This window comes from Carcharhinus amblyrhynchos, chromosome 3, assembly GCF_965287045.1.
Source record: "Carcharhinus amblyrhynchos chromosome 3, sCarAmb.v2.hapA, whole genome shotgun sequence".
Classification (NCBI taxonomy): domain Eukaryota; kingdom Metazoa; phylum Chordata; class Chondrichthyes; order Carcharhiniformes; family Carcharhinidae; genus Carcharhinus; species Carcharhinus amblyrhynchos.
The window spans coordinates 57117635-57135623 of record NC_137326.1 but is presented as its reverse complement, the minus strand read 5'-3'; the positions used below and the strand labels follow the sequence as shown (position 1 = coordinate 57135623).

Below are 17989 nucleotides of genomic sequence, written 5' to 3'. Positions count from 1 at the left end.
ATACTTAAAAAAATAAATTAGAAACCAAAGGAGTTTAATTAAACACAGAAGTGAGATTACTGTTAACCTCCATTTATGTGGAGGGACATCACTCCATACAGTCACTACATCATTTACTGGTTACAAGTTAGACATTTGCATTGTGATTAAACATCAAGCTATTTAGCTACTAAGTGCAAAATCTTGAGTGGAATTGACTAATTCTATCTCATTTCGGTTTGAAAACAGTCAGCTGTATGTTTGACATAATTTCCAGCATATTTTTGACCGCTATGAGCACTATGTAAAAGACTATAACAGGCAAGAGACACTCCAAGGCAGCTTGCCTGTGAGAAAGAATGCTTGCTTTGTGAATTATCATCCTTTGGTAGCTTCCCCCCGACCCCTCCTCCCGTCACTGCCTAGCTCACATACGTATGGGTTTGGAAGTGTTATGATATTGTAGTATTGTTATATCACAAGATGATTTATCAAACAGCCTGGATTAGTAGTCCAGTTGAATGTGAGTTCAAAACCCATCATAGCAGTTGTGAAAACTTGAACTAATTTTTAAATAAAAAGGCTGGTTTCCATAGAATTGACCATGAATTATTTGTACAAACCCAACTGGTTCACTGACTGACTTTTGAGAAGGGAGCCTGCTGTTCTCACCCAGTTTGGCTGATATGTAACTCCTGCCTCACACCAGTCTGGTTGACTATTAACCACTTGAAGTGGTGTAACTAGCCACTCAGCTGTATCAAACTGCTTTTCAAGAAGTTGTCTTCCCACTACCTTGTTAACAGGGCAGCTCAAGTTGGGTAATAAACACTGGTCTTGCCAGCAATTCCTGCATCCTCAGTGTATCAAAATAAATACACACGTAAACCACTTTCTTCCCATTGAGGCATAGAATATTTTGTAATTGCTTCATTAGATGGGCAGGCATCTCTCAGTTGATTAAAAAGCAAATACCCTGAGCCTTTCTGGTCAGAAAGTTAGTCATAGAGGTTTACAGCATGGAAACAGGTCCTTCGGCCCAACTTGATCATGTTGCCCTTTTAAAACCCCTAAGCTAATCCCAGTTGCCTGAATTTGGCCCATATCCCATTATACCCATCAAGTTTGCCCAGATACTGACTCAAGTCACTGTGGTTCATTTGGGACAGCAATTGGGATGCTAGAGTGGCTATAACTTCCTATTTAAACATAACAAAAGTCAAGGTTAAGAGAAGGTCATTCAGCTCATTAGGACTTGTATCTCCAGTGACCTCACTCTCCCATTCAGTCCCTCCCTCCAGCTCTCTTGCTCATTGAAAGTCTATCTCTCCTGTTCCCTCATGGAGGTTACATTTGAAACCCAAACAATTTTCTCTCCTAAATGAACACTAAGAGAAAGACTTTTACAAAAATTTATTAACTCAGAATGAAAACTACTTCCAATCTATCTGAGAAGCTTATTTTCTGCTAATTTAAGTTTATCCCATCTAATCTTAAATTTAGTGCTGCCTTTTGTTTATCAAAGCGGTTTAATTTTGTAACAACCGCGGGGAGGTCCCTCTTATCGTCTATCTCTCTGGACCGCAGTGTTTGTACATTTCTCAAAACTCATTTCTTCACCTGGGCGATTAGAATCCTCACTGCTGTAATGCGCATCAGTCTTTCAATGATGTGGTGACTAGATTTGATCAACTGGCTTGATGAAAACCCAGCATAATTCCCAGAGATTGGCTCTGTACATATGCCAGTATTTTCATGCAGTTTTACAGCACAGATGATCATTCAGCCTGTCGTGCCTGTGCCAGCTATTGAAAGAACCATTGCCTTCATCCTAGTCCATTGCTCCTGCCTCCTCGCCCTGAAAATATTTTCCTTTCAAGTATGTGTCCAATTTCGTAAATGATTTAATCTGCTTCCCCCCGCCTGACACCCTTTTAGGTGGTGTATTCCAGGTCATGACACCCTGCTGCATTTAAAAAAAAACTATTTTCTCCTCTCCCCTCAAGGTACATTTACCAATTGCCTTAAATTTGAGGCTCTGCTTACATGTACATCAGCTCTCAAAGGGGCTCAGAATTTTGAACACCTCTTTTAAAGTTCTCTCTGCTTGAAGGAGAATAATGCCAGCTTCTCTTCATCCCATCCCATTAATCTCTAACTTTTTCACCATTGTGAAAAGGGTTGATTTTGAAAAAATGAGCGGAAATAAAGCTTGGTTGGTTTTTACAATGGGCAGTTGAAAGGTGTCAGTTTCACACTGGCTTGACAGATGAGTCCCCAACTAGCAAGTTGCCTCCTTTTTTTTAATCAATTAAATTCCAAGTAATTATGTATTTATAGCCTGAATTGTTGACCCATTTGCAATACTGTACATCTGTTGTCCATTTGTCCAAACAATCTCAATACTTAGCATCCCCAGCGGACTCCAGAATATTATATGGAGAGAAGTGCCTTATAAAGAATCAAATTCAGCACCTTTTAAATGGCAGTCCCAGTTCTAGAGTTTGATGAGAAGCTGCCCACATTGCCCCACCAACCCAAAATTGGGTGGGATCATACTGGGACCAGTCATCCTCAGTGGCTAGATTCACTGGCCAATTGGGTCAGAATCTGAAGGGTTAACTGATGCCCCTGAGACCATGCCCCAGTAGAGTCAGCACCCATGGAACTGTATCCAAGTAGGGAATCAGCACCAATGGGATCCCATGCCAGGAAAAAAACATCAGTTCCATTTGGACCATATCCCACAGAATCAGCATCTGTGGGAAAGGGAAGAAGAAGCAGAGTGGAAAAAAATAACCTAGCCCTTTCCTGAGGTTCTCTTTTATGTTATAGGTGCACATTGTATGCAAGCCTAAGGCACAGACCTGAGTAGGCCTGATGATTTGTGCAGACTTGTCTCACCTTCCAAATCCAAGTCCCTACCATTTGGAAGGACTAGATCAGCAGATACTGGGGAACACTACCACCTGGAGGTTTCCCTTCCAAGTCACTCAACATCTTGACTTGGATGTATATTGGCATTTCTCCACTGTGGCTGTGTCAAAATCCTGGAACTCTCTAAGAGCACTGTGGGTATACCTACACTACATGGACTGCATTGGTTCAAGAAGGTAGCTCACCACGACCTTCTAAAGGCAACCAGGGATGGGCAATAAATGCTGGCCTAGCCAGTGACACCCACCTCGTTAAAAATGAATCTTAAAATAAAGCCTCCTACATCAAACAGCAGTAATGTAGATTTTTACATTTCAATTTCTTATATGAATTGTGAGCATTATGGAAATTTCCACAAATTGCAGGAACCCTGAGTGTTACTGACAGGAATGATTTTCTTGAAGGCCCTTTTATTTTAATATGTCTATCCTCTCCTGCAATAGGCTGCCAATGATCTACCTTTTTTCCTTATTCCTGCCCTTTCCATGATTCTATATTTGTCTAAAACTGTTACATCTCTAACTGCTTTCGTTTTAGATCAAAGAACATTGACCTGAAAGATTAACTCTCTATTTCTTTCTCTACATGTTGCCTGACTTGCTAAACTTTCAAAGCATTCTGTTTCTATTTTAGCTGTTGAGTGTCCATGATATTTTGCTTTTATGATTGATCCCTAACTGTAATAATTGATGCTTAAAGCTCAATCTTGTGCTTATCAGTGTCAAAGGGAGATTGATTGATTTGATTGAGAATTGAAAATGTTTCCTCTTTTATAACCCACTAATAGTCAATTGGAGGGTCAGTTGCGAATACACTGCTCACTCTGGGCTATGTATTGCACCCTTAGAAAAGCATCGTATGTGACAGTAGTGTGTGTCTCACACACACACATTACAAACATATATACTCCAAACACACACATGCTCCAAAGGAATGTATTTGTCAATTAAGCACTGAATTATAGAGGCAGAATTGTATTGTTATAATCCTTCCTGTTGCCAAAGTTCAGTGCACTGAAGTCCTGGAGTCACATCAGAAATTCACCTAAGGATCCTCACAGTCCAGAAAAGTACACCAACCTGTCCTTAAACAATGGGAGCAGCCCACCCCACGCAAAAAAAGTGGCTTAATAGCTGAATGCACTATCCAGTGTGAAACAGAGCCATACAGAGAAGGCCGATTCTTCTGCTGATGCCTGTCTCTACTTAGCTGGTTAAGGGCCTCAGTGACCCTGACAGCAACTCAATTTTTGCACCACTTGGCTATAACCAGGCGCATTCTCTGCATTGGCATATGGAATTTCTCATTGTTTATTTCAGCTACAGGCCACACAAATCCATTTTTCTTTAACCTACACCAGTATGGCAGACAGAGCACTTTCTACTCTGTTTAATTCAGTCAGTGACTCAGTGCATAAACAGAGATTTCCTGAGTTTAGGGCCCAGACAGCTTAAGGCAGAGCTGTCGATGGTAGTTGTCACTGCATTTGAAACAATTTTATTCAAGAGTTTAAGGTTTGGTACATCTTATTTGAGAGTTTCACCCTAGATCATCACATCAATGGTTGGCTAATTGTGTTGGTGAGTGAGCAATTAAAGAAAATACTATCTCAACTGCCCAAAGTGAGGATAGGCATCAGTTATTGAGCCACTGTGGATCTGGCCTCCTGGTTGAGGCTGGGGCTCTGCTTTGAGAAGTTGGGGCCTTTAGTGTTCCTGCCTGATTACTGAAGGGATCAAACAGGGAGATACATCTTCAGATAAGAGTGGCAGTGGTCTAGATCATCAACCTGTCATCTGACAGACAAAAGTATGTGATGTGAGCGTGGAGACAAATATGACATGTAGCAATAGTGCATAGAACTCTGACCAGTACATTTTCAGGCTTGTTCCTTGTCACATACTGAGTGAGACCTCTATTACCAGGAAAAATAATAGTGTAGGTACATTCCTACACACGTGAGCATCTACACAAGTATGTCACACGAGAATGGGAGACAGGCTATATAAACACCAGCGTGTAGCATGGATTGCTAATCCATCGGGGTTATCATGGCATCTCCCAGGACTTCAATGTTAAGGACGATGGGGAGGAAAAATTTAGGCTAGAATTTCTTATCAAAACTGCGTGTTCATTTTCAGTCGAGGTGGGAAGATGGTGTGTTGTAAGGACGGGGGAGTAAATCTGATCAGATTTCCAGACTACATGCAACAGACTTGTTAAATCTCTCTTACAGCTTCCAGAGAGAAAGGAGATCTTGTGGAAGAGAAAGACTGCTCTGTTTCTGTTCATGGAATTTTGGGGCCATGAGTGAAGTGTTATGTTAGTGCTTGTGCCTCAATCTCATGTGCTGATGTTACCATGTCGCAGCAGAGGCGATATCAACATGAATTACCTCAGTTTTCTCCCACTTCACAACAACCTTGGAGAAAGTCCCGCATATTCCGATGGATGGAGGTTTCAACCCAAGCTAACGTGAGCAGTGGGTGAGGGGGAAATTCTCATCACTCAGCTCACAAATAGGGAAAAAAGCTCAGACAAACCAACAGTCTCCAGCAGCGTGGGACCATTTTTTATAAAATCACAGCCTCGCCAAAACTCTTCCTGTAAATGCTCTCACTGCTTCATCTGGTAGCAACTAAGATAAGAACAAGGGAGGTCACCAGAGTTCCATTCAAGTTATTCCAGTATTCAATTAGATCATTACGGATTTGTGTTTTAACTCTCTCTACCTTGCTTGGGTTTCATAATTTAGGCTGACAAAAATCTCAGTCTCAATTTTGGAATGTTCAATTCTCCCAGCATCCACAGCTTTTTGCAGGGATTGAGTTCCAGATTTCCATGAGCCTTTGTGTGAAGAAGTGTTTCTTGATTACAGAATTAAGCAAACCCAAACTAGCTGGAGAATGAAGGACATGGACATTGATCTATCTCACCCTGAATGAAAACACAGACCTGAGGGGTCTCCATTGTTACATACATATAATATGGAGTCAGTCCCCAGCTAAAGATCACAACCCCACCCATCCATATCAAAGTTTGCCAGCCTGTAGCCTTAATCAGTCAGACATCTCAAGTTTGCAACGGCAATATAGGTTGTCTGAATGACAGAACAGCTGTGTAGATGCTCTGTTATCTTTCACCATTGAGGGTACTTTTCCACATTGGATATGCACAACATTTCACGTTAGCCATGCAGAGCTATCAATCCATAACCACCCCCCCGCCCCCCCCCACCCGCAACTCGAGCAACAGAAACAAGAACCTTAATGAAAATGTGCGTATGTCAGGAGAGATGAAGAAATGTCACATTGTCATGTAGTCCCTCTGCCTGTTTTAGTGACACTTCGTACGTTGAAAACATTTTCTTACAAAAGGAATACTACATTGATTAATTGCTTCACAAAAAGAAGTAGGATAAGTTAAACTACATATTTTAACCACAGACTCTTTGTCTAATTTCCATATTGTTACGTTATGCTGCATTAAGTACAACTGCATTATTTATTCATTATTAAACCGGTAATACTGTGCTACAATATTTATATTTCTCCTCTGCTCACTACAAGCAGGGGGATCGAGGTTTTTGTCCTCCTGTATATACAGTGTCGATCTCAGGTGCAGGAGGAGTCAACCTGCAGCCTGAAACCTCAACCACCCGATGGGTGGCTCCCTTCAGTGTTAAAAGCCAAACCCCTGGCAGATGTGGCCAGCCTTGATCAGTCAGAGCTTAACAGTTGGCCGAGACAACACAGACTCCTTTTTATCTTCTTGTCTGCACTCCCCTTTTCTCTTTTATTTTGCTTTGTTTCTTTCCTTCACTCACATGAACGCAATCTTGGCGTTTCCTTGTATTGCTTAGTTGGCAGCTCACCCGAGCCTGCTGAGGACCCCAGAAGTAAAGAAGGGTCATTATCTGAGTAACCCTGAAATTGAGTCCTTTTTTTAATATTATATATTTCTAGATATAGGGATATATTTTCCAGTGCTGATTTGTTGCTACAGGCAACCCCATTTCACTGGGAGAAATAACTGCTGCATGTTTACTTCATTGTAATAATAAAAAGGAAGGGAATAAAGCAGTTCTAATCTTCCTGCATTCGGGTAGTGCTCCAGACTGGAAACCAGGCCCGAGGCCTGAGATCTTCCCAGCAAAGTAGGCCCAAATGGCCTCCTCTGTCACGGGTGTGGTGATCCCAGGCAGGTTATGTTACATGGTGCCTGACTTGTCTGATGTGCTGTTGGGAAATATCTTCTCAGTGGGGGTGACCGCTGGGCTCCCCATACCGGAGCTGCTACCACTGCTGCTGGAGCGATGTTGGATCACAGGCCTGACAGGCCTCATTGGTGGAGGCCGGAGCTGAGAGCCTGCCAGCCTGGCTGATAGAGCTGGCTTGAAAGTGGTCATCATCTCGCTGGATGAGCTGGAGCTGCGCCTCATGGCCGCATCGGGGTCACGGATCATAATGGTGTGGAGTGGGCTGGCAGGTTCAGAGTTCACGGCCCCTGTCGGTGGGTTCTTCATCTGTTCAAGGGTGTCGAGCACCACGTCAGGCGCCTGCTTTGCGGTATTCTGCCTCTCCAGTTCACGTAGCTCGTTGAGGGCTGTGCTCATGGTCTTCTCAATATCCTGGCCGGAAACAAAACTGAAAATTATTCAGTAGCAGCACCAATAAAAAAAACACTCGAGTACAGGAGAGAACCATTAGTTTAAAAAAAATGGCTTCTTTTTCCCAAAACAAATTTTATTGCAAGTCTTTTGGTTACAGAAGTTTCTCAAGCATTACATTTGTCAAATACAGTATATAAAGTCCAAGGTACATGATAACACGCGATAGCCAGTGAACTTTGGACAGTGGCCTCCATCAACATCGTCCCTGTGAGGCTGATTCTAGAGAGTGGTAGCAATGTTGGGATTTTCTGAGGGCTGCCAACCCTCCAAGATTTTTTTGAAATGTCGAGAAATTAAAGATTAACCTCCTGGACACTGCTAAGAGTAAACCCAGGAGCGGAAAATCATCTAATAGAGTATTATAAAAACATTGGAGATTACAAGAAAAGGCTGTTTGGCCAATAGCATCATTCATTTGGGTGTCCAAGAGTCTGTATCCAATTGGACATCTGTTCATGGTGCAGGTGGTGAAGGTAGGTTGGGCACTGGGAGGTTTAATGTGTCGAGCACCCCGTGGGGTGAGGTAGTTGGAGGCGTAATGTCATTTGATGCAAACGTCTGCAGCATAACAAACCAGAGTTGCCATTCCTGGGCTTACAGTGGCATTTTATCCACAGACTCGATGTCTGGTGGCTTTGTACTGAAGCAAAACAATTGGTCTGACTTGAGTAGGATTATGGAGACCCCTTTCCAATGGAGGTAAGCCTATGTCAGAAACATTTGCAGCTGACTGGCCAGTACAGGGACAGGGACCAAACTTCATATTTTCTCTTGGCCTCGGTCTGTGTGTTCTTGTCAAATCTTTGAAATAGTGCCTTGGCCATACCCACCACTGGGTAGAGCTTCTGCCAATATCTTGTTAGGTGAGGTTATAACAAAGAACAGCGGCCTAATCATATTTGGGTCTGGAAGAACACTGTAAGAAAGCTTAGGAAAACATGTACAAGGTTTGGTTCTTTAGCATGATGCATGTGTTTTTAACATGTGCAGCTTTAGTTGTATGCTGGGTTCTGGCTCCATGCGTGTTGACTGTGTGCAGTTTCTGATTCTGTCAGATGCTGAATCTTGTTCAATACTAGCTATCCCTGCTTCAACTGGATGTTGATGCTGTTAGAATCCAGATCTGGTTCAGTGTGCATTGGGTTGGGTTGAATTTTGTATCAGAATCTGTGTCTGTGCTCATGCATGTGCATGATGGGCTTTGTTCCGGCATGTGCTAGGTCTGCTTACAGCATGTACCAGGATGTTTTCATGTGTGCAAGGCCTAGTTTCAATGTGGCTGGGTCTGATTGATGCTGGGTCTGCTTCAATTGTTTGTGACAGGTCTCATTCCAAGGATGCCAACTTGGCATGCATTATGTACCCTGTTTGGGTCAGTGTCTGCTATACTGAGCCTGGCTTTGCAGCACACTTTCTCAATAGGATGGGAATGTTGGACAACTCTGAAAGATGTGATGGACTGTCCCTCTTTGCCTACAGCCTTTACTGAGCAAAAGTGCATTACATTTTTCTATCAAACCCATCTCTAATGTCATCAAGCTGCTTCTCAAAACTGCTCACTGTTCCCCTAATCATCGCATTCCATTCATGTGATGGTTGATTCTGATCCCTTTTCATTCAGGAGAGCCTGTAATAGTAATATTGAGAATTTAAGGCATGGCCGAAGGCACTGATGCAATGTACCTAATGAGTCATGGCTAACTGCACCATGTAATGTACCACTAAGTCCAATTCATCAGGAAAGTCCAGTTTGCTTCACATGCGGGGAGCATGCTGGTTATTTTATCAGACTAATAACCCAGGCATATGACTTCAAAGCCCACCATGGCAACGAGGCAATTCAGTGCATATAGAAATCTGGAATAAAAAGCTCGTATCATTATAGTGGCCTTGAAACCATCAGTTTTGTTATAAAAAAATGTTAAAGATAAAATATCTGGTTTACTAATGTCCTTTAAGCAAGGTAATCTGCCACTTCTGTCCAGTCTAATCTCTATGTGACTCCAGACCCACAGCAATGTGCTTGAATCTTAAATGCCTCAGGTAGTCACTCAGTTAAGGACAATTTGGGATGGGTAATAAATATAAGTCTAGTCAGCGAAGCCTACAGTCTGTAAATGAAGAAACACATTGTGGAGTGAGCTGAAGCCAGTCAAGGTGCTATCAGAATGAATCTTGGCATTCCCGAACAAGGATGTTGGAAGCAAAATGCTGTCGAGGGTCATGAAGCTTCAGATTTGGGCAGTGGAGCAGTTCACCTCAGCACACAGCCCAGCACAATCCTCAGGACAATCCTTTGGCAAATGTTATATTCTTCATCACTTTAGTAACCTGGATCAATGTCAAGCACTCCCAGCACAGGGTTAGATATAGAGTAAAGCTGCCCCTATGCTGTCCCCATCAAACTCACCCAAAGCAGGTACAGAATGGGGTTAGATGCAGAGTAAAACTCCCTCTATACTGCCCCATCAAGCACTTCCAGCACAATTAAAATATGAGGTTAGATGCAGAGTGAAGCTCCCCCTAGACTGTCCCCATCAAACACTCCCAGCACAGTCATAGCACAGGGTTCAATACAGAAGAAAGCCTCTTCTACGCAGTACCCATCAAACATCCCCAAGAAAGGTACAACATGGGCTACATACAGAGTAAATCTCCCTCTATACTGCCCCCATCAAACACTCCCACAATAGATACAGCATGGGGTTAGATACGGAGTAATGCTACCTCTACACTGCCCTTCAAATATTTCCAGGGCTGGTACTTCATGGGGTTAGACACAGAGTAAAGCTCCCTCTACACTGTCTCATCAAACATTCTCAGGACAGGTACAGCACAGGATTAGATACAGAGTAAAGCTCCCCCTACATTGTCACATCAAAAAGTCTCAAGTCAAGTGAGAAAAAGTAAAATACAGAGGAGAGTTGCCTCTGTACAGATCCGGCTGTGTATCCGGCCCTAATCTCAGAACAGCATCTACTATGACAATGTCATTTCCCACACTCTGGGTGGGATTTTACTGCCTGGCTCAGGCAAGACTGGAAATTCCTGCCGGAGGTTAAGAGGTTTACATTGTCAGACCCTCACTTGTGCCGATTCCATGATGGGTGAGGTGGTAGAGTTCCACCCTCTATTTCTGGACTCTGTGTGAGATCCCTACCTCATGCTACATTATGGCTATTTGTATCTTGAGGCCATCCCATTGACCCAACTCATTTCACTAAGGACCCCCATGACCCGAAGAGTGCCCTGTGATATCTCTATGATGATGTGTTCATCTGCCTCTCATTGCAGTCTCTCAGCTGTGAGAGCTCATTACCTCAGCCAGCGCTTCCGTCTCCAGAGCCTTGTGATCTCCGAGACTGCTGTGGCGAGTGGACAGAGATGTTTGCCTCATGGGATGGCCATCCCCTAGGTTCTTCCGATCCGGGTAATTGATGCTGCCGGCACTCCCGAATGTGGCCAGCCGTCTTTTCTCTGGACTTTCCATCCGGCCCCGGCTGACGCTGATTTTATGGGGACTGCTGGGACATGCTGCAGCCCGTGGGGGGGTGTCAATGCCTGGACCTGACCCTCGGACTGGGCTGTGTGCGTCGCCACCACTGCGACGTCGCTGAATTGCAGCACCATCGGACCTCAACCGCACCCTAAAAGAAATTTTAAAATTGCATTTATTTACCACCTTCCACAACCTCAGCACATCCCAAAGTTTTTTGCAGAAAATTAGGTACTGTGAAGTGCACTCATTATTGTAATTTGGGAAATACAACAGTCAATTTGTGTACAGCAAGCTCCCACAATTCGATCACAATAAAGCAATGACGTTCACTAAGGGATAAATATTTTCTGGGACTCCAGGAGACCTTGACTTTTCTTTGAAATAAACAACCCAGGATCTTTCACATACTCCTGAGAGGGAGCAACAAAATTTAACATCTCATCAGAAAGTTGGCACCTCTGACAGTGCAGCACTCCCTCAGTACTGCACAAGGAGTCAGCCCAGATTCTGTGCTCAGGTCTCTGGGGTGGGTACAAATTACTGATTTTCTGACTCTGGGACAAGATTGTTACCTTCTCAGCTATTACATTTCCTCAGGTTCCTAGGATGAAGAGGAAGGTCGATCATTCATATACTTAATCCACCAACAGTCTTAGACAGTCAAAAATCCAGATATCTGAGTACGATTTACTTTCAAAAACAATCTATTCCTTCTCCAGTCCCCCAAATGGTTATTCCTCATGCCCCAATCCCGGCACTGAGTGTTGGCCAGGTATTTAAGAACATAAGAAATAGGAGCAGGAGTAGGCCATCTAGCCCCTCGAGCCTGCCCCGCCATTCAATAAGATCATGGCTGATCTGAAGTGGCCCAGTTCCACTTTCCAGCTTTCTCCCCATAACCCTTAATCCCCTTGCCTACCAAAAACCGATCAACCCGTGACTTAAATATATTTAGTGAGGTAGCCTCCACCACTTCAACAGGCAGAGAATTCCAGAGATTCACCACCCTTTGAGTGAAGAAGTTCCTCCTCAACTCTGTTCTAATCTGCCCGCCCCCCCCCCTTATCTTGAGGCTGTGCCCTCTAGTCCTGCTGTCCCTTCTAAGCAGGAAGAACCTCTCCACCTCTACCCTATCCATCCCCTTCATCATCTTATATGTCTCAATAAGATCCCCCCTCATCCTTCTAAACTCCAACGAGTACAAGCCCAGTCTATTCAGCCTCTCTTCATAGCTCAACCCCTCAACTCCGGTATCAGCCTAGTGAACCTCCTCTGCACTCCCTCCAAGGCCAAAATACCCTTGCACAAGTGCAGCGACCAAAACTGCACACAGTACTCCAGCTGCAGCCTCACCAGTGCCCTGTACAGTTGCAGCAAGACCTCCCTACTTTTATATTCAATCCCCCTCGCTATGAAGGCCAGCATCCCATTTGCCTTCCTGACCACCTGCTGCACCTGTAGGCTGGGTTTTTGCGACTCATGCACAAGGACCCCCAGGTCCCTCTGCACCGTAGCATGCTGCAGCTTTTCGCCCTTTAAGTAGTAGTCCTTCCTACTATTATTCCTGCCAAAGTGGATAACCTCACACTTGCCAACATTGTATTCCATCTGCCAGGTCCTCGCCCACTCGCTCAGCCTATCTAGCTCCCTCTGCAGACTTCCTACACTCTCCGCACAATTTGCTTTTCCACTTATCTTTGTGTCGTCAGCAAATTTCGACACCCTACACTCAGCCCCCTCCTCCAGATCATCTATATAAATGGTAAATAGCTGAGGCCCCAGCTCCGATCCCTGGGGCACTCCACTAGTCACCAACCGCCAATCTGAATAGCACCCACTGACACCTACTCTCTGCCTCCTATTTGACAGCCAATCCTCTATCCACGCTAACACCTTACCCCCAACTCCATGCCCCCTAACCTTCTGTAACAAACTTTTGTGCGGCACCTTATCAAACACCTTCTGAAAATCGAGAAACACCACATCCACCGGTTCCCCTCCGTCCACCGCACTAGACACATCCTCATAGAATTCCAATAAATTCGTCAGACACAACTTCCCCTTAACGAATCCGTGCTGCGTCTGCTCTATCAAACAATTCTTCTCAAGATGCCTCGCTATTTCCTCTTTGATTACGGATTCAAGCATTTTTCCTACAACAGACGCTAAACTAACCGGCCTATAATTCCCTGCCTTTTGCCTGCTACCCTTTTTAAACAGGAGCGTAACATTAGCCGTTCTCCAATCTTCCGGCACTTCCCCAGAATCCAGCGAGGTTTGGAAAATAATGACTAAGGCATCCACTATCACCTCCGCCATTTCCTTCAGAACCCTGAGATGCATTCCATCCAGTCCTGGGGACTTGTCCACCATCAGTCCCACTAGTCTGTCAAGCATTACCTCTCTAGTGACAATGATCTCATTCAGGCCCTCAACTCCTACCATCTTTCCATCGTTAAGACCTGGCAAACTATTCGCATCCTCCTCCGTGAAGACTGAAGCAAAAAAGTTATTCAAGGCCTCAGCCATTTCCTCATCCCCCACCACTAAATCCCCCCTCTCATCCTCTAAGGGTCCAACATTCACCCTAGCCAGCCTCCTCCTCTTTATATATTTATAAAAACTCTATCCTTTTTTATCTTTAGCGCTAGCTTAGATTCATAATCTATCCTTCCATTCTTTATCAACTTCTTCGTCATTCTTTGTTGATTTTTAAACTTCTCCCAATCCTCTACTTGCCCACTACTTTTAGCCACTCTAAACGCATCAGCTTTTAATTTAATACTCTCCTTTATCTCCTTCGTTATCCACAGCTGATTATCTCTTCTCCTACGATCCTTCTTTACCATCGGAATAAATTTCTGCTGAGCACCAAGAAAGATCTCCTTAAAGATCCTCCACTGTTCCTCAGCAGTCCTACCGCCCAATCTGTGCCCCCAGTCTACATTCGCCAATTCCTCTCTCATCCAATCGTACTCCCCTCTGTTCAAACAAAGGACACAGTTCCGGGATCCTACTTTCTCCTCCTCCATCTGCATCAAAAACTCCACCATACAATGATCGCTCTTCCCAAGTGGATCCCTCACAACAAGCTCCCTAATTCTACCTGCCTCATTACATAACACCAGATCTAAGATAGCTCGCTCCCTCGTCGGCTCCAGCACACACTGTTCAAGGAAACTATCCCGGCAGCATTTCAAGAACTCTTCCTCAAGCCCGCCGCGTCCAACATGGGTCAACCAATCAATATGCAGATTGAAATCCCCCAAAATTATCGCCGTTCTGTTCTTGCACGTAGCATTTATTTGTGTATTTACAGCGCCCCCCACCTCCAGGTCATTATTTGGGGGCCTATAGACGACACCCACCAGCATCTTCCTCCCCTTGCTGTTCCTTATCTCACTTTACTTATCTCACCATCTGTTCCTTATCTCATTTCAGTCGAAGGATTGGTTCAATCCAATCAGTAAGCAACATTGCTGAATGGTGCTCATGACATATGGATGATTCTTGCTCCCCTAGCAGGGGGTGCTGAGGCTAAAGTAACAAAAGGAAATGCTGGAAATTGTTTTTAGTTCAGTGGCACTGAGGCTAATTTTGGTGCCCCATGGCTGTATCAAGGATCCAAGTGGCCTTAAAGATCACACAGTGTGCTTACAGTTTGTAACACTTTCAGCCACAGAGGTCAAGGTCTAGAATGCTGAATTTCCCTCCCCAACACCGCCTTCTCAATTATTCTCTCTTCCTATCAGACAGACCACCGAGTCTCCATATCACCGAACAGATACAGTGCCTTCATGCACTGTAGCCTGGGAAAAGAAACCTGTACCTGCCCAGGATCCCTCCAAAGGAAAACTCTGGCAAGTGGTCAGACGGCGATTGGAGATCATTCTTCGACGATGCCTTATCATCCAATAGAGGGCCACTACTGGCCTCGCTGTCTGCTTTCTGGCTCAAGCTGTCTGAGAAGGCATCATCCCTGAGGACAGAAGTCAAAGATCACTTAATGCTCAACTTGAAACAAAAAAAAGTTGCATTTATATGGTGCCTTTCACAATGTCTCAAAGCCCTTGATGTTTGAACACTGTTCTAATATCAGGAACACAGCAACTAATTTACGCAGAACATGCTCCCAACAATTTAATAATGATCAAATTATCTGTTTTACTAGTGTTGATTGACGTTCAAATATGGTTCAAGTTACCAGAGAGAGCTCTCCTGCACTTTGATATAGTACTGAAGGATCTTTGAGAAGACAAACAGGACTCATCTTAATGTTTTATCTAAAAGACAACACATCCAACTATGCAGCACTCCCTCAATGTTTCACTTAGATGTTGTGACCAGGTCCCTGGAGTGGTCGTCAAACCCACATCCTTCCGACTGCATGGTGAGAATGCTACCCGCAAAACCATATCCCCAGTGCTCAAGTTTTATACCACACACTTACTGACTGATTTGAAGGCCTGAGCAGCCACATATCTATTTGAAAGTGGATCCTGGACTGACATCTGGGAGGAGGGAGAGCATTCGCTTGGCCTAGGGTCCTGACCTGGGACACCCTGTGGGACTGACTGGGAGGAAGGAGGACTGTTGTCTGGCCTAGGTGTCCAGCCTCAGACATCCTGTGGGACTGGCTGGACAAGAGACAATCTAATTGTGTTATAGAGGTTCAGTTGGGTAACCACCAAGACTTAGAGGTTAAAGCTCTGCGCCTTGTTTTTTCTAACCCCTCTGGGGAAGTAAGTTTAAAAGTGAGAGGCATCTCTACCTCCTGCTTCTGCATGTTTCATAAAAACAAATTGTTTTCTCTGAATTTGTGAACACAGCCTTTCAGAAGTTGAAATCCGAGCTCAATAATTCTCAGAGATGAACACTAACTATTAACTCAAATGAGAAGCTCCCAATGCCTTGTGCCGCTTTAAGGTGAGATAATGGTGAATATGTGGCATGATTCCTGTTTGAACCCAGGCACTGCGCCTCATAGTTTCTAATTAACCTGCCCCGTGCAATTCCAAGATAAAAGCAGATGCTGTCAGACCCGAAATTTTCCAGCATACTGTTTCATTGCAATTCCAACATTTTCTGTTTGCATTTCCCATTTGTGTTTTTTCATCCTTACAATTTTGCAATGGCCTTTAATATAAAAAAAGGGTGGCAACAAGAAATGGAAGGATGAATGCTCCCCTTCTCCTGGCCAATCCCGCAAGACGTTAGTGACCAGATGGGTTTTTAAACAGTCGACAATGGTTTCATGGTCATCATTAGACTTTTAATTCCAGATTTTTATCGAATTCAAATTGAATTCAAGCATTTCCTTGGTGGGATTTGACTTGAATCCTTAGGATGTTGCCTAACCCTTTGGATTACTAGTTCGGGGTCAATACCACTACACCATTCCACACCATCACATAATAGCCAGATTATACTGGTTAATTTTAATCCCCATCCCATCCATAGAAGTCAGATTCCTTCAAGGTAAATCAATAGCAGAAACCAGATAACAGTTACATCAGTCCCACAAAATATTTTCTTTAAAAACATACTTGATTATATGCTCTACCAACTGTCTCAGTAGCTCAATAGATATAGAGTAAAGTTCACTCTGCACTGTTCCTATCAAACACTCCAAGGATAGGAACAGGACATGGTTAAATACAGGGGGAAAAAAACTCCCTCAACCCTGTGCCCATCAAATACTTCCAGAACAGGGTTAGTTATAGAGTAAAACTCCCTTTACACTGTCTCCCAGGACAGGATCAAGACAGGGTTAGATACAGAAAAAAGTTCTCTCTGCACAGTCCCCATCAAACGCTCCCAGGACAATATTTTTGTTATAAAGGGATGTAAAGGAAAGTGCAAAATAGATTCATGAGGATGATATGATAATTGAAAGGATGTACTTAAAAGGAAAGGCTGAACAGGCCAACGCTCTTTTCTCCAGAATAGAGAAGGTGGGGGTGATCTGATAGGGGGCTTGAAGATTTCAAAAGAGTTTGATGGGGAAGGCATAGAGTAAATGTTTTTACCTGAAAGTGTGCCCAGAAATAAAGATTATAGATACAAGGAAGCCAGTAATAAATCCAATGGCTATTCAGGAGAACTGTTTTTTTTAAGCCAGAGATGGGTACAAATGTGGAAGTTACCACAAAGTTTAAAATTTATTAGTATCACAAATACATTTGCATTAACATGAATTTACTATGAAAATCCCCTAGTCGCCACACTCGGTACCTGACCTGTTCAGGTACACTGAGGGAGAATTTAGCATGGTCAATGCATCTAACCTTCACGCCTTTTGGACTGTGGGAGAAACCGGAGTACCCGGAGGAAATCCGTGCAGAGAACATACAGACAGTGACCCAAGCTGGGAATCGAACCTGGTTCCTGGAGCTGTGAGGCAGCAGTGCTAATCACTGTGCCACCGTGCCATCAAGGTGGTAACTGCAGAAAATAGCATCGATGATTTTAAGTAGAAGTCAGATAAACATGTGAGAGAATGAAAGGATATACTGATAAGATTAAATGAAGAGTGAAGTGGAGGCTTTTGTGGAGTATAAAGGCCACCATTGACTAATTGAATCAAAGGTCTGTTTTGTTGCTTTGGACTATGTAGAATTTTGCACATAATAAATTAGCCTCAAGGCTAATATATTTTGTGCAAATTATAGATTACTTACAGATAAAGCGCCATCTATTCTACCTCAACAGTGTATCTCAGCCCTAATTGAAGGTGATTGCCTATCTACTGTTCCATTGTAACAGTTTCCTACTCCTACATAAACTAGCCTGAAGCTTCCCTGAGCAAGTTTGCCAGTTGATAAAATCAGCATGAAAATATTAGCAATGTGTGCTTCAAAGCTATGCCCAGCCAAGACTGGATTAAGACCAGTCAAGCCCAT

General features: G+C 43.7%; 1 protein-coding gene across 3 annotated transcripts in view; it reads right to left on the bottom strand.

Annotated features, from left to right (window-relative positions):
- Positions 1-7011: 7011 nt before the first annotated feature.
- Positions 7012-17989, bottom strand: part of srgap3 (SLIT-ROBO Rho GTPase activating protein 3) — a 229309-nt gene continuing 218331 nt past the window's right edge. Inside the window, exons 20-22 of one of the 3 annotated variants that reach the window (XM_080184210.1) lie at positions 14917-15066; positions 10908-11235; positions 7012-7546 (exon numbers count right to left, since the gene is read on the bottom strand). In XM_080184210.1, coding sequence (XP_080040336.1) covers positions 7127-7546; positions 10908-11235; positions 14917-15066 — 898 coding nt within the window. In that variant the 3' untranslated portion in view covers positions 7012-7126. Of the gene's footprint in view, positions 7547-7613; positions 9446-10907; positions 11236-14916; positions 15067-17989 lie in introns of those variants that run through there. The other 2 variants (XM_080184219.1, XM_080184227.1) reach the window with 2 other exon arrangements.